General features: G+C 38.7%; 1 protein-coding gene across 1 annotated transcript in view; it reads left to right on the top strand.

Moving 5' to 3' along the window:
* PCCA (propionyl-CoA carboxylase subunit alpha) overlaps window positions 1-26100 on the top strand; it is a 436534-nt gene that overhangs the window by 82127 nt on the left and 328307 nt on the right. Inside the window, exons 5-6 of the mRNA XM_075563454.1 lie at window positions 8053-8166; window positions 10394-10447. Of these exons, the coding sequence (XP_075419569.1) occupies window positions 8053-8166; window positions 10394-10447 (168 nt within the window). The remainder of the gene's footprint in view (window positions 1-8052; window positions 8167-10393; window positions 10448-26100) is intronic.

Raw genomic sequence — 26100 nt, 5'->3', positions numbered from 1 at the left:
CTGGTGTGCTTCTTCCATGTGGGCTTTGTTGCTTCTGAGCTAGATGGCAGCTTGTTTACTTTCAAGCCTTTAAGACCCCAAACACTATCTCTTTTGATAGCCGGCACCATCAACTTTCTTCACCACATTTGCTTATGCACCCATTTGTCTTCAGCGATTGTATCATGGAGGTGAGCACAAAATTATATGATTTTTTTTTTTTTGTTCTTTGATGCTTGATAACTGATCCCTTCGGCACCTTGTGATCACACACGCTGGTGTGTTTCTTCCATGTTAGCTTTGTTGCTTCTGAGCTAGATGGCAGCTTGTTTACCTTCAAGTCTTTAAGATCCCATCCGCTATCTCTTTTGATAGCTGGGCACCATCAGCTTTCTTCGCCACATTTGATTATTCACCTGCTTTTTCTTCAGAGGTTGTGTCAGGAAGGTGAGCATCATAGAATGCCAATTTAATAGAAGAAAGTATTCTTGCCTTGAGGGAGTACTTGAGTGGAAGCCCAACATCCTTCTGCTACCTTAATACTAAAGCTATAAATATGTGCACATAGATCTATTTCCCCATCTTCATATATAAATATATTTACATATGTACATGCCTTTATTTAGACATGTATAAATACCCTTTGCCTCCTAGCTCTTTCCTCTATTTCCTTTGACTTTCCTCCTGTCCCACTGTCATGCTCAGTCTTCATTTGGGTTTCAGTTATTCCTCTTGGTTACAGTACTCTTGATCACGCCTTACCAGGCCTCCTACACCCTCCTCAGCATATCATGTGGTTCTAATCCTTTTTCTTGTTAATGTGGTGAATAATGTTGATGGACTTTCAGATGATGAACCATCCCTGCATCCCTGGAATGAATCCTACTTTTTCGTGATGAATTATTTGTTTTATAAACTTTTATAATACATTGGCCAATTTTGTTATGGTGTCCATCTCTGGAAGTACCTCTCGGATAATGTTGGGAAGGATTCATTTTCCGAGTATTTGTCCATGTCTTCCAAGTTGTTGAATTCATTGGGGGTACAGGCCTTGGTAGGGCTGTGTAATTGACCTCTTAATTTCATTAGGGTCCATTATAATTTCCTCTGTTTCATTCTTCATCCTAGCTATTGAAGTTTGGTTCTTCCTTTCTTTGGTTAGGTTTCCCAATGGTCTATTGAATCTATAATCCTTTCAAAGAACCAGCTTTTTCCTGCATTGATTTTTTTAAATTGTTTTCCCAGTTGTTTGTCTCTGCCTTGATTTTTATTCTTTCTTTCTTTCTTTTTTGCAGTTAGTAGGATTATTGAGTTGACTGTTCTCTAATTGCTGGAGGCTTTGTGACAGAGTATCAATCATTACTCTCTCTTCCTTATTCATGTGTGTATTCATCGCTGTCAAGCTTCACTCCTACTACTGCTTTTGCTGTCTCAAAGGTTTTGGTACATTGTATTCTTGTTTTCATTGGTTTCTGAAAACTTCCTCATTTCATCTCTGATCTGGACCAGTATCCACTCATTTTGCAGTAGGGAGTTTTTCATCCTCCCTTGTTTTCTTAACCATTCTTTTGTTGGTTCCAGCCTTGTTGCATAGTAGTCCTAGAGGAAAGTTTCATCTCTATGTGCTTGATTTTACTCAGGCTTTACTTGTTCCCCAGCATGTGGTCTCTCTTTGAGTGTGTGCCATGCGCTCTGGATAAAAATAAGAATTTTTTGAATTTGGGCGAAAAGCTCTAAAAATGTCTATTAGGTCAAGTTGCCTAGAACTGGAGCTTATCTTATCTATCTATCTATCTATCTATCTATCTATCTATCTATCTATGTATCTGTTGAGTTTAGTTCTGTAGCTTCCCTGTGATCTATCTTTCTCAGAGTGATTTCAATTTTCAACTTTTGGATGGTTTGATTGATGAATTTTGCAGGTCTCTCATTGGGTGCGTGTATATTTATTATGCTCACTGGTTCTTGATCTGCTGTTCTCTTGAGCATTATATAGTGACCCTCTTTATCTCTTGTAATGTCTTGCACCTTGATATCAGTTTTGTCAGAGATTAGGATTGCAACCCTTACCTTCTTTGAACTGCCATTTGTTTGGTATATTTTTTGCCAGTCTTTAATTTTAAGCCTATTTTTGTCTGTGAGCTTGAGATGTGAGGTAGTTTCTTGTGCCAACCTAAACACATGTGGGGTTAATTGAAGGGAGGAGGGATAACTGGCTTGGTGTGCCTCGTCTTTCTAGTTCTTGGGTCTCTTGCTTTTTGATGGTTGGATTAGGGTGCAGCTGCCTTAGCCAGTTCTCTGCTTCAGCTGACAAGGACGGCTTCCTGCAAGATATTCCCAAGGAGAAAGCACATGGACCTACCCTGATGCAGCCCTGGGTGCTGGAGCAGCTATGTGGAGACCCCTGTCAGCACTGAGATGCTTACACATTCACTGATTCAGCTTTCCTACTGCAGTCAGCGTCATAATGTGTGCTTTGTGAGATGGAGGAGGCCTTTGTGGATTGGTGTTGGATGTACGGGTTAGTGTTGGATTTGTTGGCTTGAGCAGCACTGGGTTGGGATGTTTTCTTGATGTGCACTTAACCTTTATATAAAATTCTCTCTTATAGATATGATTTTCTGTGGATTTGTTTCTCTAATGTACCCAGACTAACACAAGATGTGTCTGTTATAGACAACAGATCGATGGGTTGTTTTCTAAGCTGGTCTGCTATTCTCTGTCTTTTAATGGGTTAGTTAAGTCTATTGACATTTAGATTTATTACATTCATCTGTGGACTCTGATGTCATCTCGTACCTTTTCTGTTGGGTAGTTGCCTACCTTTCTTCTTATCATTGCATTGTGTGTGGGTGTGTGTGTGTATGGAGGGGTGTATGTATTCATACTTGCCATCTTTTCACCATTGAGCTAATGTTATATTGGGAGCTGTTTTTGATATTTGACCTCTGCATTGAGCACCTTGGAGGGTGTGCATGGGTGATCGCTGCGGCATAGAATGCAGTTGTGTGTGGGTGGGGTTTCCCTAGGTGGTGGGGAGAGCTGTGGCAGGCAGGTGTCAGTTTACCCAGCTGCCTTCAGGGCTGTGGAGTGTGGGTGGGAAATCCCCCAACCACTGGATTGCTGTGGAAGGTGGGCGGAAGTTCCCCCAGCTGCTTGGAGTGCCTTGGAAGGTAGACATGAGTTTCCCTAGCCACATGGAGAGCTGGCGGGAGTTCCCTCAGCCTCATGAAGGGCCTTGGAGGCCAGGCAGTAGTTCCATGGGGGGCCTTGGAGGCCGGGTGGAGTTGTCATAGGCAGAGGAGAGTGCCCTGGAGGCCGGCTGTGGTGGGAAAAAGAAAGAAGGGAGAAAAAAAACCCAGAAGAGCCTAGGACCTGCTGCAACTGTGGCGGGAAAGAGAAAAGGGCAAAAAAATAATAATAATAATAAAGGAAACAAACGCAGAGCCATACCAACCTGACCACAGGTGTAGAATGGTTTAAACACTGTCCCAAGGCTTCAGCAGCTGTGGCAGAGTTGAAATAAAGCCTTTAGGCTGGCCAAGGTAATCTGGCACCAGCTGTGAATGTGACTGGGCTAAAGTTAAGCCCCAACCCGCCCCTGCAGTGGTAAACCAAAATCCCACAGCTCTTCAAAACCTAGTGGATCTGACTCTACTTATCTGTATGCTACTCCTCCTGTGACCTGAAAGATTGGAGTTTGCCCTCTCAGTGGCTCTCTTGCATTGGTTTCTACAGAGCCCCTCCAGTGTGTGTTACTCTTTCTCCATTTTGACCCCTTCTTGTCTATTTCTTTTGTCATCCTATAACTTGACTAAGTTATACAGACTCCACCCATATTGGCTGTTACCTTTCCCATCAGCAAAAACAGCTAGTGTCTACTGTTTAGTGATTCCTCTTCCATCCTTGGTAACCACCACAGGAAGTTGCTTTCTTTGTCTTTTAATAAATGTGGGTTTGATGTAATATATATGCATTTGTGGTTGACTTATTCCACTCAGCTTAATTTCTTCCAGATTCTTCATAGTATGTTTTATAGACTCATCATCGTTCTTTATCATTGTGCAGTGTATATATTATAAGCTATTTTACTGACTCATCACTATTCTTTCTCATTGCATATTATTCCATTTATATGTGTTCTATAATCTATCCATCCATCTGTTGATGGACAGTTAAGTTGTTTGCTTTTAGATCTCTAGGGTATACTGGGGGTAGGTTGGGGGTGGTGGTACCCCCACAAAACAAGTTTTTTTCAGTTGTATATTGAATTTTTTTTTACAAAACAACCATATCCCCTTCAAAGTACTCTCTATTACACTTAATATATTTGTGACAGCTGTGATTCCATTCTTGGAAAAAAATTTTCAAAATCATCTGTTTGGATGGCTGAAAGTATCTCCCTTGTTTTCCCTTCATCTCTTTAATAAAATCGCTGCCCTTTCATGTCCCTCTTCATTTGTGGAAACAAAAGGAAGTTGCATAGACTGAGGTCAGGTAAGTAAGGTGCTTGGCAAGAGAGGCATGCTGTTTTTTTGTCAAAAACTGGTGCACTGAGATAGTTACATGAGCAGGTTCATTGTCGTGGTGGGAAAACCTCCTCACATCCCCCCCAAATTGAGCATCGTCTTAATCTTTTATTTCACTTGACAAGCTTTATTTGGACGAGGTACAACGGTGTCTTCCACTGGCTTGATTGATGCTTGCTTTTTGAGATTATAAGAATAGCACAATGTCTTGTCACCACTAAAGACCATAGAAATAATATCTGGGTCACTTTGGAACTGTTCTTTCAAAGCAGAGCATTTGACCACTGGATGCTCTTTTCGTGGTCAGTCAGAAACGGAGACACACATTTCGCACGGACCCTCCTCATTCCCAAATCTTTTGTTTAAATTCACCTAACTGAGCTCCAAGGTAGTCCAAATAACTTCCCCATCTCTTCAATAGTCTGTCATTAGCCTTTGAGCACAAGCGCATGAATTTTGTTGATTATTTTGTCCATTTGAGAAGTTGGTGGACGTCCAGAATGAGGTATGTCATCAATCAACATTTCACCTTTTTAAAAATGAGAATATCACTGGTACACTTGCGATTTTCCTGTGGTGCTGTCCTTTTAAACTGTGTTCAATGTCACAACAGTTTCTGCCCGCATTTTTCCTGAACAGGAAACAATTTCACAGCTGCATGCTGTTCTCTTAAATTAGCCATCACAAAAAAATGAGGTTCAAGCAAAATTTCATTTATGAAAATATTCACTGTGGCCAGAGAAATCTCCCCAGGCGATGCCTCTGGTGCAGTGACTCAGAGCCAGTTACTGTATGCTTGCCTCGTGGGAAAAATGTGTACTCTGAAAGCTCCAGCCAGAGGAGGGTTTTCCAGGTTTCTTTTTGTGTGGTGGTATCCCCTCATCTAGCTGGGAACTGGATCATAAAGCATTTCTATTTCTAGCCTTTTGAAGAAGCATGTCATTTCCACAGTGGTTGCACCATTTTCTTTCTTATTTTTGATTGTTCCATTTTCAGTCCCACCTGTTACGTATGACCTCATCATTTATTGTTTACAGTCATTTTAATTCTTAATGCAAAATTTTAATGTTCATCTTTCTACTAGATAATGATTATAAGAATCTTTCCATATGTTGTTAGGCATTCGAGTGCCCTCTTAGATGAAGTGTGCATTATTGTCTTTTGCTTGTACACGTATCTTTTAATTTCTTATCTCTCATACAACTTCCATTTGCCATGTGTAGTGCAAAAGTTTTTAAAAAAATCCACCAAACTCACTGCTGTCGTCTATTATGACTCATAGTGATCTAATAGAACAGAGTAGAACTTCCCCTTTCAATCTTTGAGACTTTCTGTCTTTCCTGGCGCAGACAGCCTCACTTTCCCCCCTGGAGCAATGCATAGGTTCAAACTGCTCTCTTGTGGTTTGCAGTGCTTAGCCAACTGTGGTACCAGGGCTCTTGAGAAAGCTAGAGAAAACTTCATCCGCATATTATTAGTTTGATCTTTATTGCAATGGCAATGTTTGAACAATGAAAGGTACTAAATACAATGCCTTCTAAATATACCTATCAGTTAATAAGCTTTCAAGGCGTAAACTCTGTTTTGGAGAAAGTTAAGGCAATACAAGACCTGGTTTCTGTCCTGTACTCGCTTATGATCTGGAGGAGAAGAATGTATAAACCACAGCCGAGAGAAGTCCATCTACAAAGCCGTTACAGTCGCATTGGAGAGGATACAGTTGTCAAAATGTGCCATTGAAGTTCACATGAAAAGAGAGTCATTTGAAGCTACGACTTTGGAAAAAGTAAACTTAGTTCATCTTTAACAATAAGTATGTAGTTAGAATGATTTTTAAAACATAATAAGGAAGTAGTATTGAAAAGAGAAAATATGTGGATTTAACTTTAAATAAATACTTTATTCCAATTTGGCTAATATATATATTTAAAGATTTAAAAAATATTGATCAATTTATTCCTTACAGAAATAGAACAAAACAAAAGACGAGAATCCAACTATAATTTCTTTTTTTAAATCTTGAGTTTATTTGTTCCATTTCAATGATTTTTCTAATGTTACCAACTATAATTTCAACGACAAAATTTGTCCTATTAGGTTCTGAAATGGCAGTGGGTGATGGAGAAAGGAACCTGTCCGTAGGAAAGAAGAACAACTGGAGTCGGGGAGTTAGCAAAGCCCAACCAACCAGGAGAGGGCCTTGCTGTGAACATAAGAGTCCTTAGGATCCTTGATAAGCCTGCCTGTCTTTCTTTGCAGTTTATAGAATTATAGCAAGCATATATCTGAGTATTTTGTATTAAAATATGGATCCTACATCCTATGAGGGCAAGTGTCTTACATTTTTCAATATAATTTTCTTTTTTAAAAATTTTATTTCGTTTTATTGAATTGTTAAAGAGCATTCAGAGCTTTGAGAAGACTAATTATTAGGTTTTCTTTGTTTGGGGAATGTATAGTAGGTACCTTTTAAAGCTAGGGTTGCTTTTAAAAATTACTTCCCAGCTGAAGAATATAACTTAGAAATACTCAAATACTCAAAGTATTTGCCACGTTAGACTTTTTTTCTTGTCAAATGCTTGTGTACTAGCTTCATGCATCTGCTTGGTAAAATACTTTAAAACTGATTATAAGAGTTCCCTAATCCATAAAACTGTTGGTTGGGAAAAGATATTTGAAAAATCACCAATCCCTGTATCATTGAAAGAGAAGAAAGAAAAAAAAGATTTGCTTTAGTAGTTAACAACTTAATTCTTCAGTTTTGAATACCTAGTCCTCATTGAAAAATAGCGATTTAAAACATTATAGAGTGAGTAATCTTATTAATGGAATAAACAGTCGTGATTTTAAGTAGATTTCTAACTTAGTGCACATATCAACTATTTGAGGAATTATAGTAAAATGGACTTGAATCAAGTATGAGATTATTCAAACGATTCTTCAGATTTTCTGGTTCATGGGTGGTGATCTTGTGCTCTTTAGTCTTAGGCTTGCATTTGTGCCTGGTGGTGCTAACCTGATGCTGTGCAGCGACGCTCACTGCATCCCTTCGTTCAATTCCTTCTAATTATCCCAACATCCAGGGGAGAGTGCTTAGAACTAGTCGAGAGTGTTCTCTATTAAAATATTGGGCTACTTTAAAAGAAAGAAAGAAAAAAAAAACATTGGTCTATTCTGGTCACATTAACAAAGAAGGTTTAAAAAAAAAAAACACCAAAGTAGGTTTTCATTTAAGTTTTAAAATTTGTGAAATATATTCTAATACAAGATTTCTGTTGATGAAGCGACTAGGGAGCTAAGGATTATTTGTTGTGATTTTGCTTAATTACACAGGGAAGGGATATTATGGAAACCATGTTAGACAATGAATTAGGCTTGTAATGAAATCATGGTCAGTATAGTTCCTGAATATATTCTGTGTACTGTTGTTTTGTAATCCATAATGAAAACCAATTCTGACTGACATGAGAAACAATCCTATTTTCAGTTTTGTAAATTGTTTTTGCCGGCAGCATTTGTTAATGTAGAATTTTTGCCCTTTCAGGTTCATGTGAAAATGGCGGATGAGGCTGTCTGTGTTGGCCCAGCTCCCACCAGTAAAAGCTACCTCAACATGGATGCCATCATGGAAGCCATTAAGAAAACCAGGGCCCAAGCTGTGAGTCTGAATGAGCCTCTCTACTGCAGCTGTTTCATATGTAGTGAGCAGACAGCCTGAGTTTATATTAAAAAAATAAAAAAGGAAAAAGCATGATTGAAAATGCTGTTGTAGTTAGTTTATGTCATCTGAGTTAAATGTAGCTGTATTCGCGACTGGGAATCAAAGGCTTTGTGGCATCTGGCAGTGTTGGTTGCTGATCCTGCAGGTGGCTGCTGGATTCAGCTCTCACACCAGGGAGCAGTTTCAGTTCATTTCCAAATTTGCTCGAAGAAAGAAATCCCAATTAGTTTTGAGTATTAACCCTTTCAGTGTAATAGGAATTTTTGGGGGGGTTTAATTCTGTATCATAAACAAAGATTCAAAAGACGCTGGTTTTAATTCTTTTTTAATTGTAAAAAAAAATTCTATATTCTTAATTGTACTTCCAGAAATAAAAATGGTGAGTTTGGTGATTATCTTAGTTTGATCATGTTAATAGAATATACGTTAACTTAGATGGATGGGTTGATAATTTACTCTCTACTACCTCGAATTTGGTTTAAACAGCATAGCTAGCGTGGCACACACTGACTCGTGGCAGGGTTAGGTGGTGGAAGTGTTGTTTTTCAGCAGAGAACTAATTACATATAATGCTAAAACTCTATACAGCGTTATCTCTAAAATTGGATAGAAGCAGCCAACACCAGTAATTAGCCTGGAGTGCTTGAATTAGTGTTCACATTTCTCTTGAAAGAAATGTTTTAGTAAGATATATTTAAATAAAAAACTGAATTCATGAACCTATATTATAAATGTTCACAGTTTATTAGCACAGTTAATGAAGACAAAACTCTTTTAACCTTTTAACTACGGCTTCTAAGTATACAATCTAGTTGAATGTTTATATAACATGAAATTGGTGTAGTGAAACTCTTATAATGCAGTGATTCGGTTACTCTACTATTTTAAAGCCTAATTTTGCACTAAAATATCTCTGATGTATTTCTTAATTATTATACTGGCTCATTCAGAAATAGGACCTTTCTTAGTAATTGTATTGTTTTACTAGAAATACGTTTAATACTGATCAATACTTAACTCAAGCCCAATTTGTTGTCCAGTCTATTTTCACACATCGTAACCACATAGGACAGAGTAGTATTGCCTAAAGGATTTCCAAAGCTGTAATCTTTACGAAAGCAGACTACCATGTCTTTCTCTGTGGAGCAGCTGATCGATCTGAACCTTTTGGTTAGAGTCAAGCACTTTAACTATTGTACCATCAAAGCTCATTGACTGACCAATTCTCAAACCAAAAAAACTAACCATACGGTCATCAGGTCGATTCCCAGTCATAACAACTCTATGGGACAGAACAGAACTTGCCCCTATCCTGTGTCTGACACTGTGAGTCTTACAGGAGTTGAAAACTTCAACTCTTACCTATGGGTAGCTGGGGATTTCTCACTACCGAGCGTGCGGTGCAGCCCAATTTGGAACCACTACACTTCCAGGGTTCCTCGGACCAGCACGTAGAATCACCCAATGTAGCTCCTAAGAACAGAGTGGTGAAATCTAGTTTGTAGCCATTTGGCATGTGAGAGAGGATAGAGTCATAAAGTATACTTGCAAATGACTGCGTGGAGTGAGGGGAGACAGAAAAAAACTTCAGAATACAAAGTTAAAGTAAGACCAAATCTTTGTTTTGATTCAGTTTGACAGAAATTGTTCATTATAGAATGTGTACATATATTAATTCCATTAGGAGTAGCTTTGTTGTTCAGCTCAGCAGTAAAGCTTTGGGAGAGTAGTAGTTGTTTCTGGTACTACAAAGGCAGGAGAATGTAGTGTTTTCATGCATCTTGTTAATGACATATTTTCACTTGTTCTTTGATTCACCAGTTTTTATAACATTCTTCCCATTTGTGATTGAAGTTAAGCTTTGTAAAAAGTAGAGGGGATTTACATTGTGGTGAATTAATGAAGTCAAATACAGACAGGTAGGAACTATGTAGGTTTGGGGGTGAGGTTTTGGTCAGAACAAACGTAGTATGTAGAAAGTGAATGTGATCGCCATTGTTGATATTTTGGTCTAGACACAGGAATATGGTGGAGAGCTGAATCAGTACTTAAGAAAAGTAACCTTATTCCAGATGCCTTGAACAATAACCATTAATATTGCTATATTTGATGGTATAGTTTTTGCAATATAAAATTGAAAGTGCTTTTGGTTTTTATTTTCAAGGTGCATCCAGGTTATGGATTCCTTTCAGAAAACAATGAATTTGCCAAATGCTTGGTAAGTTTGCACTTAAGCAGAAACGGTTAACTTCTATTTCAGAAAGCAGTCAAGTATCGAGGCATTTGACAAATGTGGGTAGTGATGAATTACAGAATTTTTAAGGACTCAGTGTTTCTTTGAAAATAGTTTTCACCCCCATTGGCATCATTTCCCATACGTAGGGTCAACAGAGTCCAGTTGAATGAGAGATGAACTATGTAGGACCTAGTGGGTTGGGGCTCAAGGTGGAAACTCCTCCTATCAACAGTGTCTGGAGTGCTGGGCCATTGGAAAAATTGATGCTGATAGCAGTGCAGTTGACTTATACCGCCCCAGAGGGGTGATTGATAATGCTACCTCTTGCTTTATATGGGGTTTCCCTTTCCTGCTGTAGCTTGCTTTTTTTTTCCTTACTTTTTTTTCTCTCTCTTTTAGGGTGTGTGTTCTGTTTGTTTGTTTGCTGGTTGGCTTATAGCTACTATTGTTGCAGTTGGTCTTATAGGGTTGTGAGTTTTGCCATATTACCACTGCCGCAGTAAACCTGAGATGTGCAAACCCCATGGACAAGCAGATGCGCTCTGGGTTCTTACTTAATTCTAGCCTCAATTCAAGAACAGTTCGTTCTGATTACATGGTCCTGCTTTATACACACAGTCATGAAATGATCACTGAAGATAAGGGTGCTGCAGCAAAGTGTTGGGAAAGCTATCAATTGGAATAGTGTCTGGGATCTTCAAGGTTTGTATTCAAACAAGCAGCCATCTACACAAGGAGTCCACAAAGTCCAGACGGAAGTAGCATACCAGCTTGCATAATCCAAAGATGACAATTATAAAATTAAAATAGGTGAAAGGAAAAGTATCAGAACTAAAATTATGAACATCCAATTTATAGAAGGCTATGGAGGACAGTGGGAGCCCAGACCAATCTGCAGAGTATCTAGTTAGACTGAGCTGCTGGTAGATCCACTCTAGCCACAGATGAGAGTCTCAGACCAGCCTTACTATCAGGCACAGACAGACCATTGTAATATGAATATGCTGAATTAAACTGCTCCTTGGCCAGATGACCTCCATATGGACCAGACCTGAATTGGTTCTGGGTGCAAGTATCTCTTATTTGTTCCATGACAGAAATTTCTTCCCTGACTTTTGGAATGCGAACAAGGGTCTTTTCTTTTTCACTCATTATTTGTATTTTTGGTCTTTATATTATTATTATTTTATCCTTACCACCTTATTTTGCTTTTGGTTTTTATTGTTTCTGTTGGGTCTCCCAGTTTGTAAAGCATAGGAGGAATGAATACATAGTGATAATAACCAATACAAGGGTTGATAGGGGATGCAGGGGTGGGGGGTAAGTTACAGGGAGGGAAAGGGGATTTCAGGAATGAAAACTGAAGGCAAGAGTCGGGAGGGAGCACTAGAACTGACTGCTATTCCACAACTCATTTTATAGGTGATTTAACCATGGGGTGGTGGGAGAGGGTGGACGTTCTAAAATTGATGTGGTAATGATCACACAATTCTCCTTGATATGATTGAACTACTGATTTGTATGATATGTAAATTATATGCCAATAAAACTGGTATTAAAAAAAGAAAATAGTTTGCAAAAAAATTAGATTTTTATAGTGTAACCCAAATTTTGATTTGAACCGTAATTATAGAAATGGAAAAGTTAGAATATCACCATTATAGCTAAATAATTAAATAATGCATGGAATTTAGATTTCAATCAATTAGTTGATTCACTGGATAATTATGATGCAAATTTACCTTAAATGTTAAAGGCTTAGAAGCTTTAACGATCATCTTTGTTTAGCCCATGTTAATATGCTGTTAGTGTGTTAAGGCACTGTTGTTCCATTGCACAGGCATTTGGACATTGGGTCCATGGCCTGTGGATAGGCAGTATATTTTTTCCCTTGACATGTTTTTAATGAATGCCTTAAAGACATTCAGGAAAGTTTAAAAAATACTACCATGAATACCAGTGTACTCACCACCTAGATTCTACAATTAATATTTTATTAAATTATTTTTTATTTGGTGTAAGGGTCTAAATTTATTTTTGAATGTTGCTATTCAATTGTTCCATATTGTCTCTTAAAAAGATAATCCTTTCTTCTTCGATGAGTTGCCTTAGCACTGTTTTAAAAACAAACAAACAACATATATATGTGGATATGGTTTCTGCACTGCTTGTCAAGTACTATGTGTACTTGAACTTTGCTCCCTTTTTTTCTCCCCGTGTTAGTTTGGCTACTTTTCTTGTTATTAGCGTACCCATATAAATTCTATATAAATTTGCTTATTAATTTCTCAAAAATAGCCTTGTAGGATTTTTATTATGATTGTGTTGAATCATAGGTCAATTATGAGAAAACGAGTTCAGATGAGTTCTTTGCCTGCTAAAGCGAACAAGCAAATAAAAACTACTCTTAATAGGAACATAATAGAGGATGCTGGCAAAGAATGAAAAGTACCACAGACTGCCAAAAGAACAAAGCCATCTCTTTTGCAAGCGTATATCCAGAATGTTCCTTAGAAGTGAGGATAGTGACACTTTGTCTCATCTCCTTTTGGGCATGTTGTCAGGTGAGACCAGTTTTGGAGAAAAGGACATGCTTAGTACAATAGAAGGGCAGAGAAAAAAGAGACCTTTCAGGAGATGACTTGATACATTGGCAGCAACAGTGAGCTAAAGCGTAGCAACAGTTACGAAAATGGCACAGATCTGGGGTTGCTTCATTTTATTGTACATGGGGTCACTGGGATGTGGAACTTACTCAATGGCACCTACCCAAGACAAATTTAGGATGTCATTCAGAAAACGTGACACATACTCAATAGAAAAGACATTGAGTGTGCATGGACACTCACATATCCAAGAGAAAGGTGTTTTTTTTCCTCAGAAATATTTTTTTCTAATGGAAAATACTTTAGATTGTCCATTTTGCTTGTCCCCGTTGAATGTGCCTAACTTTCACTAATGCATTTTCCATTTAAAAAATACTCTGCCCACACCCCCTCCCATTTACTTAGTAAACTTACTACTCTTTACTTAAGGCATCATAGTTTTACAGTCTTCTTCCTTATCAATGGCTGAAATCTTTCATATCAGGATCAATCCAATTTAAACACATATTCAAAACTTGTTCAGAAATTGACCGAGAATAAATGTTACTATCAATTCTCTATTTCTACATATCTTATTGTACCATTATTAGTCAGAATAGACTCGCTGGCAAACAAAACATTGTGTTTGTCTTATTTTCACCTATATTTATTTATTTCCATATATATTGACCCTGGGTAAGAGAGATCCCCTTTTCACATCCTTACGTGCTTACTTAAGAGTGGATGTGAAGGTTGCACCCATTATTAGAAGTATATAAATGATCAAGTATAATTCTACAAAGCTATTGCCATTGAGTTGATTCTAATTCATAGTAACCCTATGTAAGATTTTGGAGACTTTAAATCTTTACTGGTATCCTTTTTCTCCCACAGAACATCTGATGAGTCTGAACTGCCATTCTCGAAGTTTTTAGCTTAAAACCTAACCCACTATGCCACCAGGGCTCCTTCTATAGTAATCAAGGAATTAATATGTATTAGTAAGAGATTTTTTTAGGAGCCCAGGTGGTGTAGTGACATGTTGGGCTAGGATCCACAAGGTCAGCTGTTTGAAACGAACAGCTGCTCCTGGAGAAAAAGGTGGGATTTTCTTCTGTAGAGTTACAGTCTCAGAAACTCACAGGGGACAGTTTAATAGTGCCCTATAAGGTCCCTCGGAGTTAGTATTGACTCAATTACAGTGAGATTTTTTCTAATGGAAGGTCTTATTTTTGACGGAGACCCAGCGTGGCATAAATGGGTACGTACTTAACTATTAGCTGAAAAGTTGGTTCAACTCCACTCACATGTTTCTTGTTACATAGGCCTGCTGATATGCTTCTGAAAGGTCCTCATCCAGAAAACCGTATGTAAAGGTTACGAAAGAAAAATAGGGGCAAACTTAGAGCTCCTCATTTATAGCATAACTAACTGCCAGCAAGTTAGTTATTATAACTTGTAATATATATCCACTATTACTAAATGTACATCATGGTTTGAAGATAATCTAGATGACTGGTACCACCTAAAAGTTAACACTTATGCGTATCAAAACTTCTCCAAAACAGTCAAAGAAAACCTATAAACTGGAAAAATAATTTTTGGCTATGTCATGTTTGACAAGGGACTAACCTCTAAGTTTGTAGGAAACTTCAGCACCTCAAAACCAAAAGACAGAGAGCAGCTCCAAGATGGCTGTTGTGTACTTAGAGCCTCTGTGAAACCCTCTGTAAGGGAACATTTTAAAAAGCAGACAAGATTCAGCAACCTGATTTCTGGATCTACCCTGAGGAGTAGAAACTTCTGCTAATTTCAGTTTTGCATCTCAGAGGGAGGAATTGACATAACGAATCCTCCAATAAAGATTCTGTGTTGCCAGGTAGGATACCAGGGGAGCCACCTCCCTGGCTTCCTCTGGCTCTCTGGACCTCAGCGGGGCAGGTGGGGCAAACCGTGAGCTCACGACTCTTCTCCTTCTCACCCAGCCCTACTTAACACTGTGGAGGCCTTGAACATTCTTCCCCAACATACTTGAGGGGAGATAAGAGTCAGCACTTGGGTGGGAAAATTCAGATTACTGTGCTCGGGGACAGAGAGGGTCTCATTGCATCCCAGCCGGATAGGGAAGATTTAGAGAAGGTGTAAGCTGGCTCTGAACACCTGGCTCTGGGACTCTTAGGAAGTTGACTATAGCTGAACTTCCCTGGAGCATGAGGTAGGAAGTGGCAGGGCAGATAGGCTAACCTGAGGTGAGGGGGGGGGGGGTGGCTGTAGAATTAGGTGGGCCTGAATTAGGGGAGGGAATCTATAAAGCAGACCCAGGATTCAAAGTGGCATCACCTCTTGCCTAGTGGATGGCATTCAAATAGAAGCCGGGCCGCTCTGACGTGCGGGGTCAGTGTGTTGCTTGTGTCGTTCATTGCCTAACACTCCTGGGGACTTTGGGGCCAGCCTCAAAACCGGGGTTTCAGCAGAGGCAGTATTTAATTGTTCTCTGCCTGTGGCTCCTGCTGGAGGGTCGGCTAGTGCCGACCTCCCTGGCCACCCTTGGCTATCCAGGATGCACAATAAGTCACAGGGATTGCTTTGTGCCCATATATGTCTGTGCCTTGGAGAAGGAAAAGCTTTGGATCCTCCCATGAGGGACTTTGGGTCGATGATCTCTGGCTACTTTGAGCGATTGGAGGAAAAATTTGATAGCAAGAAAGAAAAAATAGAAGAGACAATACAGGAACTCAGTTAAGCATTATAAGATCAATTTGACAAAGTAAATGAAAAAATGAGAATGACTCCAGCAACTCAAAATAGAAATTCAAGAGTCAAACACTAAAGTATTAGAACTGGATAACACTTTCAAAGAAGAAAACAGAAGAATTCAGCAGTGGAATCCAGAATGGGGAAATCCCCATGGATTCAACCTGCAGTGAACCCCCTCTGCCATAGACCGAGGGTGTGAATAGCTGTGTCCTCCTGCAGAGCGCATTGAAAAGGGGATGGTTGCAGATGTGGTTAAACTTGAACACCTTATCATTAGATTTCCCTTTTGATACGTTTTAAATTTGCTCTAGTTTCTAATACATTCTGCTTTTTTTCAGTTCAGATTCAAAATATCTGTTCTGTATTGTTACTCTTGTTCTTATTTTTTGGTATATGAGCTCCAGGACAGGTAACTCTATACAGACAGGTACTGGATTCATGATCTCTTAGGGATACGGCATGGGGAAATAGAGAACTAATAACAATGACAAGAATGAAGAAAATGTTCTATAATTATTGTGGTGATGATTGTACAACTCCTCTTAATATAATCAAACTATTGTATGATTTGAACTCACCAGTTAAGGGATGAAGACTAACTGACTGGATAAGAAAATACAAGCTTTTAATATGGTGCTTACCAGAAACAAATCTTATATATAAAGATAAACATTGACTAAAAATGAAAGAATGCCAAATATAAATATCATGCTAACAGCAGTCAAAAGAATTACTAATTTCTTGAAAAACAGACATCAGAGCAAAAATCATACTGAGACTAACAGTTCATAATGTAATCATATATGCTTCAAGTGAACAAAAAACTAAAATCATAATTAGTATGTTTGCAAGTGCATCAGATGAAAGATTTTCAACATGCGCTTATCAAATTTATAGAAATTAAAAGACAAACAGACCATAATATGATAATACTAGCCTAATTTAACATCACTTTTGAACAAAGATCTATCAACTAGAAAGAAAGTCAATAAAGATACAGAAGAACTAAATAACACAACCAACCTGTATCTTAGACAAATACAGAATAGTTCACCTAATACAAGAATAATATACATTTGTTTTACTAGTACACATGGTACTCTAGAATAGATCACGAGCATCCATAAATGTTAAAACATTGAAATATTACAAACCATTATACAGATTACAAAGCTATAAAAATAGAAATCAACCATAGGAAAATCAACTGTCCAAAGTCAAATATATGGAATTGAATGACACTTTATTTGAAAAAAGAAAAAAAAACAACAACCAAAAGTTCATTTTATGTCTTTACTTGAAGAAATAAAGAACACAATAAAAAGTTATTGACACAAATAAGAATGAAAATACAAGTGCCCAAATCTCTGAGACATAGCAAAAGCAGTATTTACAGGGGATTTTATAGCAATAAGTGAACACATCAACAAAGAAGAATTAGAAAAAGAATGAAAATAAACACTTCACCACATCAACTGCAACAATTAGAACCAGATCAGCCAGACAAAGCCTCAGAAACCAGTTGAAAATAAATCATAAAGATTAGAGCATCAGTAAACTAATGCATCATGATCAGATGGGTTCATACATGATGATCATGTGTGATCATATGTGATCAAGTCGGGTTGAAAGGATCAAGTGGGTATGCAAGGATGGTTTAATATTGGAAAATCAATCAATATAGTCCACCACTTAAAATAAAGGAGAACCATATGACTATTTTAATTGATGGAGAAAAGGCATTTGACAAAATTCCCCGTCCATTCTTGATAACAGCACTGAATAAAATAGGAATAGAAGGGAAATTGTTCAATATAATAAAGGTCATATATACAAAACCAATGGCTATCCTTTCATTTAATGGAGAGAAAGTGAAAACATGCCCCCTTCCCTTCTGAATGGGAACCAGAGCTGACCTTTATCAGCACTCTTAATCAATGTAGTTCTGGAAGTCTTAGCCAGAGCTATCTGACTTCAAAAAAGATACTGAAGGCCTTCCTACTGGCACAGAAGAGCAAAACTCAATTTGCAGTTGCAGATGATATAATTTTATATATAGAAAACCCCACAGATTCAGTTAAAAAAATTCTGGAGCTGCTTGAAAAATTAGGCAGGCAGCAGAACAGACTATAAGCTCAACATATAGAAATCACTTGGATTCTTGTACCTTAAAAAAGATGATACTGAAAAGAACAGCATGATTTACAATAATTACCTAAAAGGTAAATATCTAGGAATAAATTTTACAAGAGAAAGAAAAGACTTATAAAGAAACACTGAGATCAGCCATGCTGACCAGGAAGGATTTTTTTCCTCCTAAGAATATCTTAATAAATTTCTTTTGTGAAAATAAATAGATAGATAGATAAATAAATACATTTTTTGGTGATGCCCTATGTCTTTCTTTTGGTAAGAGAATAAACTGAATTTTAGCCTATCCAGGAACAAGAGGGCCACTGAACAAAAAAAGCACTGTTCTTCCCCATGAAGGAAACAAACCAGAGGTTTACCCATCCAAGGAGCTATCAGCAGAATCACTTGCAATTTTGCCTCCTTGGTATCGAGGGTAGGAATCCATCCAGATCCCAGTGATACTGAAGAATGTTGGCATCAAGGTTGGAGTGAGGCTTGTTAACAACCTGAGATATGCAGTTGAACAGGCTTGGTTGCTGAAAGGGAGGAGGATATCAAGTACTTGCTGAGGAAGAACAAGGATTGCAGCCTTCTGTATAGATTACATCTCAATGTAAAAAAAAAAAATAGCCACAACTGGACCAATTGGGAGGAGATGGCATGGGGGCCACATCTGACCTCTGTGTGGCTGTCCACAAGATGAAGAGAACTCCACCCTAGACCATGACTGAATGTCATCAGCAGAGGAGAGAGAAGCAAGCTGAAAAACAAAGACCAGATTATCACCAAAAAGAAGAGCCAGGACCAGAGAATGTCCTTGGGAATTGGAGTTAGTTTCTTGCTGCACATTTTCTTAAGCCAGAGGAAGACCGTTAAGAAGATACCTGGAGATCTCTGAGGCATGCTGGGCTCAAAGCTGTCGAAAGAAGAAAATAAATCAACACAGAGAGGAAGCATTCCCCTGAGCCAGCAACCTGAGTTCATTCACACTTCTAGCCTTCTGATTTGTAAGAGCATAAATTACTGTTTGTTAAAGCCATGCAGTTCTGGTATGTCTGTTACAGGAGCATCAGAGAACTAAGACAGAGAGAGGAATACTTTTTTTTTTAATCTCGTAACTATGTGGTCTAGTGAACCATCACCAGACTCTTAGATTAATGTTATATTATTTATAGAATAATATGTTTATACTTTTGAACATTACCTCCGACTATAAATAACAGCAAAGAAACTAATTTGATACAAAGTATAAAATAACTTTATGAAATCTTAAATATTTCATCAATATTTGATTTCTACTATATAATACAACACTCATTCACTCCCCGAGTTGATGTTGACTCTCTTTTAAAAATCATTTTATTGGGGGATCGTACAATTCTTATCACAATCCATACATACATCCATTGTGTTAAGCACATTTGTACATTTGTTGCCATCATTCTCAAAACATTTTCTTTCTACTTGAGCCCTTGGTATCAGCTCCTCATTTCCCCCCTTCCCTCCCTGCTCCCTCTCCCTCATGAACCTTTGATAATTTATAAATTATTATTTTGTCATATCTTACATTGTCCGATGTCTCCCTTCACCCACTTTTCTGTATATGTAGATCCTTGTAATCGATTCTCCCTTTTTACCCCACCTTCCCTCCACCCTCCAGGTATCACCACTCTCACCACTGGTCCTGAAGGGATCATCTGTTCTAGATTCCCTGTGTTTCCAGTTCTGATCTGTACCAGTGTATATCCTCTGGTCTAGCTGGATTTATAAAGTAGAATTGGGATCATAATAGTAGGGGGAAGAAGAATTTAAGAATTAGCTGAAAGTTGCATGATATACCCTGCATGCACCCTGATTGGCTTTTTTCCTCGCCACAAGCCTTCTGTAAGGGGATGTCAAGTTGCTTACAGATGGGCTTTGGGTCTCCACTCTGCACTCCCCCTCATTCACAATGATACGACTTTCTGTTCTTTGATGCCTGATCCCTGATCCCTTGGACAGCTCATGGTCACACAGGCTGGTGTGCTTCTTCCATGTGGGCTCTGTTGCTTCTGAGCCAGATGATGCGGACTCTCTTAGGGTTTACAAGACAGCAACTTTCTCTCTCTCTCTCTCTCTTTGAAAGAAAATGTTTTAAAACTAATTGTGGCGATGACTGTACATCCAACTCCTCTGGATGTGACTGAACCACCGCACTGCCTGCCATGTAAATTATATACCAAATAAAACTTAAAAAAAGGCCAAGCCTAAGTTGAAATGTGTGAATCCCTCTCTTGTGAATACAGCTCAGACAGTACTTGTCCTTTGTCCCAAAGGTCTGGCAGGCGTCTCCCTGGGACCCTACCCCACAAGTGCACTGAATGTTGTACTCGCCACCCCCCACTCCCAGTTCGGCGGCATATTAAATTTGGAAAGATATTAATCTTAAGAAAAGCAATCCACAGACCATTCTAGAGGGGAGCAGCCCACACAACCACAGTGAGTCAGGATTGTGAAATCAGTTCTCAAGAAACCAGCGCCAGCTGCTCTCTTGGAATTCTGCAGCAGGTCACCCAGGGAGGGGGGGCGAGAGGTGGGAGGAGCTAGCTGCCCAGGGCTGCAAGGATCCTTGAGGTGGTCCCAAGTACAAGAAAAAACCCACACATGGTGTAGCCAGCGGGCTCTTCCTGGAGGTAAGCCCAGGGTGTGGGGCGCAGGACTGCTCCCAGGATTGTTGGTGGCTGCATATTGCGGTTGTTGATAAGTCATCCTCCAGTCCCGATGCTGCACTCATCTTTATGTAATCAGCGTCACTGATGGTTTCCTCAGCAGATAGATTGAAAAGTGTACTGGGAGTAGAGCCCTGCCGCACATATATCCATTGTGTCAAACACATCTGTATATAGGCTGTCGTCATCTTTTAAAAAACATTTTCTTTCTACTTTTGCCCCTGGTATCAGCCTTATTTTTCCCCCTCTCCCTCCTCCCTCTGTCCTCCATGTCCCCTTGGTAATTTATAAATTATTTTTGTATTTTTCATGTCTTACACCGGCCAGTGTCTCTTTTCACCCCTTTTTCTGCTGTCTCTCTTCCTCGGAAGGGGGCCATACGTGGGTCATTGTGGTCCATTCTCCCTTACTCCTCCTCCCACCTTACCCTTCTTATTGGTCCTCAGGGGTTTATTTGTTCTGGATTCCCTGTGTTTTGAGCTCTTTTCTGTTCCAGTCTTCATGTACCGGTCTAGCCAGATTTGTAAAGTAGAATTAGGGTCATGATCGTGTGTCTTTGTGTTGGGGGGAGGGGGCTGAGGAAGCATTAAAGAACCAGAGGAAGGTTGTATATTTCATTGGTGATGCACTGCACTCTGACTGGCTCTTTTCTTCCTGTGGTCGTCCACACAGGGGATGTCCAATTGACTACTGATGGGCTTTGGGTCTCCACTCTGCCCTCCCCCTCATTCCCACTGATATGATTTTTGTTTGCTTGTTTTGTTCTCCGTCTTTGATGCACATATTTCCAGTATGCTCTGCTTTCAGCCAAGATCCATCTAACATCAGCAATGATATATCCCTTGCTCCTGTTCTTCTCTCAATCCGGCCTGAACTTCTGGCAGTTCCCTGTCAATGTGCTGCTGCAACTGTTGTTGGATGATCTTTACCTGTGTGCGATATCAAAGATACCATTCTATAGTGTGAGTATTCTTTTGCGTCACCTTTCTTAGGAATGAACACAAATATGGATCTTTTCCTGTCCATTGTCCAGGAAATTTCCTGGCATAGATGAGTGAGTGCTTCTAGTGCTAGAATTAGGAAACCAGAAGGGAAGAATATATTCAGCATATCCGAAACCGAAAGAACTCAAGAAAACATTCAAGCCTCAAAGTGCAATTTTGAAAGCTTGTACAGGCAACATATTGAATGATGCATCAAGATAAGGTGGAAAAAATACAGTCACTATACCAAAAAGAACTAGTCAGCTGTCAACGATTTCAGGAGTAGCATGCCAAAAGCAAGGTTCCAAAAATGGGTAGAATACTCATTGAAATGTTTTAAGAAACTAAAAAAAATTACTGCCTGAAAAACCTAAAGAGTGATCACAAGTGGGTAGAATCAGGAAGGGAATCTACTCTTTTTTTATTTTTGCTTTTCTATCTTTATAACACCAAAGTGAATCTTGCTACTCTTTCTACTCTTGAGAAAGGGAAATGGCCATGACTTGTTGCCATGAGTTTTCCTCTTGGCTGGGCTGCGTTGGCATTGATTGAACTCTTATACCTTTTGTTTTGATTGGCTTGAGTGTTATACTTGTAATGCCGTATTTCATCTCCTGTTACATTTCTTCCAAGACATACTTCTGGATCTTGGCCTCCCTTGTTCAAACTTGCCATGCAAAGATCTGCTCTTGTCAGCAGCTGATTTAGGTACAACAGTGTGGGTACCTAAGTGGAAACTTGGCTCAGTTTTTATTTTTAGTTATAATTGTATAAGCTGAACCAATGGAGATGCACTTCATTGTTGGCTGTTGTTCTGTTACCTGTCGGTCCTCTTCAGTTAAAGTACAGACAAGATTGAATTTCTCGCCTTTTGCTGCAGTCTTCGTCATCCAGAGGGTCTCATCCTTTCTGAAAACGAGTTCTCCATTTAAAATGACTGCTTCTTTGGAACCACAGCCCCATAAACTTTTTGTAAAGCACCAGTGATTTCCTCATCTTCCACCTAAAGCTTCACCAAGAATTTGACGTTTGTTCTTGCTTCAGGTTTAAATGAGTTTGTGTTATTCTGAAAGGGGCTCTTTTCAAAGCGGTGCCTTCTTCCGAGTGCCTCAAAGGAGATCTCTCCAGGTACGCTACAACACGCTGTTATTGTTAGGTGTCTGTGAGTCCGGCCTCACAAGTCTTCCAGTGCCTGGGCCCACTGTTGCCAGGCCACTGTGTTAATCGATCTTTTAGTTCGTTCGTTAGCGTTTATTTTGGCATGCAGATTTCTTGAAATCTTTGCATAGGTTTTTTTTTTTCATGGACTTTTTGAAGACCTGTTGTATATGTCACTTTCAAACTGCTCTGAAGCCTCTTCATGTTTTATTTTTTTCACAATAGAAATGTGTATCCTTAATAAGAGTGAATATGTGTACAGTCTAGACTATTTTACTATTTGGTCAAATGAATTTACCTTGTATCTTAAATTTTATTCTTACATTGATCATGTGATAGTTACTTTTTAAATTTAGTGTGATAAAATTTTTGAAAATTTACTTTAAAAAGTTAATTTATGTGAATGAATATAGTAATTTATGTGTTATGCAGTTCACTACTTGAAATCGTGGAAGCTTACAAATGCAGCCAATTTGATAAATGCAGTGTTTGGAAGTATCAATAGTGTGGCACCATCTACTTTCAAATTCATCTTTGCTTCTTATGAATTGCTATACTTTGGATAATATAACTGTTCTTTGTATAGAATGCATTAGTTTCTTTATGTAAAAAGGAATGGTCATATGAGTGAGATATCTTTGTGAAGAGAAATCGTGTTAATGTGCATTCTCACGTGGCATGACAGTCATATAGTATTTGCCTATGTGTAAGGAATAAACACCCCATCTTCAGGATGTAGGTGGTAACATATTACATTGGATCTTTTTCATGGATATTAGAGATGGAAATCCAGCTCTGAAAACGGAAAATAATAGGTTGGCTTGATGTCAAGTGAAACCTTGCCTTATCTGAGTCATCTCATCGCTACTTCTACATAGCACATACCAGATATGTTACTTAAAATATGCAGCTTTTAAATACATTTACCCTTATAAACTATTTTAAATTCTCTTCCCATACATTTTAAATAAAAAGTATATATTTTTTTCAAACGCCCTTGTAAAATTGAGAATATTACCATATATCTGTATGCAAGCAAATTCAATTGTTTCCTTACTACTTAACATCCCTTGAAAATAGCTTTTCAGTGCATTTCATTTCCATTGTCAAATGCAATGTTAATAGTTATTGAATAGGCATCAGATTAAGTTTAAAAAGCATGTTCTTTCCAAGAAGGTAAAAAATGTCCAGATTATCATCGTTTTATCACATCTTAATTTAAGCATGACTGCTATGAAAAGGTATTAAAGCTGTGTTCTTCATCGGTACTACCTCGTACCCTGACTGACACATCTCCTCTCCTAAACCCCTCTATGAGGGGATCTCCAGTGGCCGACACTTGGGCCTTGGGTCTCCACTCTGCACTTCCCCCTTCATTCAATATGTCAGTCAGGGTGCGAGGTAGTACCGATGAAGAACACAGCTTTCCCCCAGATCCTGGATGCTTCCTCCCCCCAACTACCATGATCTGAATTTTACCTTGCAGGGCTGGATAGGACAGAGGCTGTACACTGGTACATATGAGGGCTGCAGGGACAGGGAATCCAGGGTGGATGATACCTTCAGGACCAAGGGTGTGAGGGGCGATGCTGGGAGAGTGGAGGGTGAGTGGGTTGGAAAGGGGGAACTGATTACAAGGATCCACATGTGACCTCCTCCCTGGGAGAGGGACGGCAGAGAAGAGGGGGAAGGGAGACTCCGGATAGGGCAAGATATGAGAAAATAACGATGTATAAATTACCAAGGGCACATGAGGGAGGGGGGAGCAGAGAGGGAGGGAAAAAAAGAAAAGAGGACCTGATGCAAAGGGCTTAAGTGGAGAGCAAATGCTTTGAGAATGATTGGGGCAGGGAATGTATGGATGTGCTTTATACAATTGATGTATGTATATGTATGGATTGTGATAAGAGTTGTATGAGTCCCTAATAAAATGTAAAAAAAGAAAAGGGAAAGAAAAGAAAATGATTAGGGCAAAGAATGTACAGATGTGCTTTATACAATTGATGTGTGTATATGTATAGATTGTGATAAGAGTTGTATGAGCCCCTAATAAAATGTTTAAAAAAAGAAAAGAAAAGGTATTAAAGAAGTACCCTTCTTGTGTATATAAACTGGTTACTAAACCAGAAGGGACACTTGAAACTACCTTTATGTTATGTTAGTTAAAAAAAAAATATCCTGTACTTAATCTGTAGTAATCTAAACCGAATCAAACCCAATGCCATCACATCTGTGCTGCCTCCTAGAGGTTTTCTAGGACGGAGTAGAACTGCTGGGCTGGGGTTTCCAGCCTGAGGAACTTTATGGGGACAGACACCCTTATTTTTCTCCCCAAGTGAGGTGGTGATGATTAATATTTATAATTCTGTGTCACATGATAGTATTTATGCTTTAGATCCCATTATGGTAATCCTAAAACTATCTATCACATATGCCCACCGTAGGTCTTTTGCCTTGCGATGCTATTGTGATGTGTACTTAGATGAAAGTGGGCAAAACTATTTCCAGGACAAATTAGTTGCCACAAGAAACTCTGAAATAAAAAATAATGTCTGTTTTGCTTATAATAGAATAAAAATCAGAAAAATTATGTCCTTATTTTTTCATATGATGATCTTAAGCTACTGAGTCTTTGAATTTACATAATCTCTATTAACACAGCATAATTTGGAAAGATGCTGTACTATAGTAGGATGAATAGCTTCCACTGTTGGTATTTTCTAGTTTTAACTGTAAAGAGCTACAAAGTTTATTCAACAAAGAGTGATATTATGTGTGCATTACAGGGATTACAAAAATTAGAAAGTTTCATTTATTTAAGAGGGTCAATATTCTTTGTCCAATGTGGAAATGCACCATTCCCTATTCAGGATTGTAGATAAACTCAGTGGTAAACAATACAAAGTCTTTATTTTCGTGGTTTTTAAAAATTTCTAATATGGGGAGATGGGTCATAAATACATGGCCCTCAGCAACCTTTCCGGTCTACACTTGAACTCACAGTGAGCATTGAATCCATTCAATGCAAAGATAGTCAATGCAACATCTGTCATCCCTCCTCCTCCCCGTGTTTTCTGTTCCATATATGCCTATTCTATAATAATTACCACCCCACCCACCATGAAGCGAGTTCTGTGACTCAGTGTTCAGCCAATCAATAGATAGGTTTATAAGGAGAATAATACACGAGTGTGGTCCACATACCTTACAACAGTGGTTCTCAACCTTCCTAATGTCACGACCCTTTAATACAGTTCCTCATGTTGTGGTGACTCCAACCATAAAATTATTTTCTTTTCTACTTCACAATT

This window comes from Tenrec ecaudatus, chromosome 11, assembly GCF_050624435.1.
Source record: "Tenrec ecaudatus isolate mTenEca1 chromosome 11, mTenEca1.hap1, whole genome shotgun sequence".
NCBI lineage: Eukaryota > Metazoa > Chordata > Mammalia > Afrosoricida > Tenrecidae > Tenrec > Tenrec ecaudatus.
This window is presented reverse-complemented; position numbering and strand designations above follow the sequence as displayed.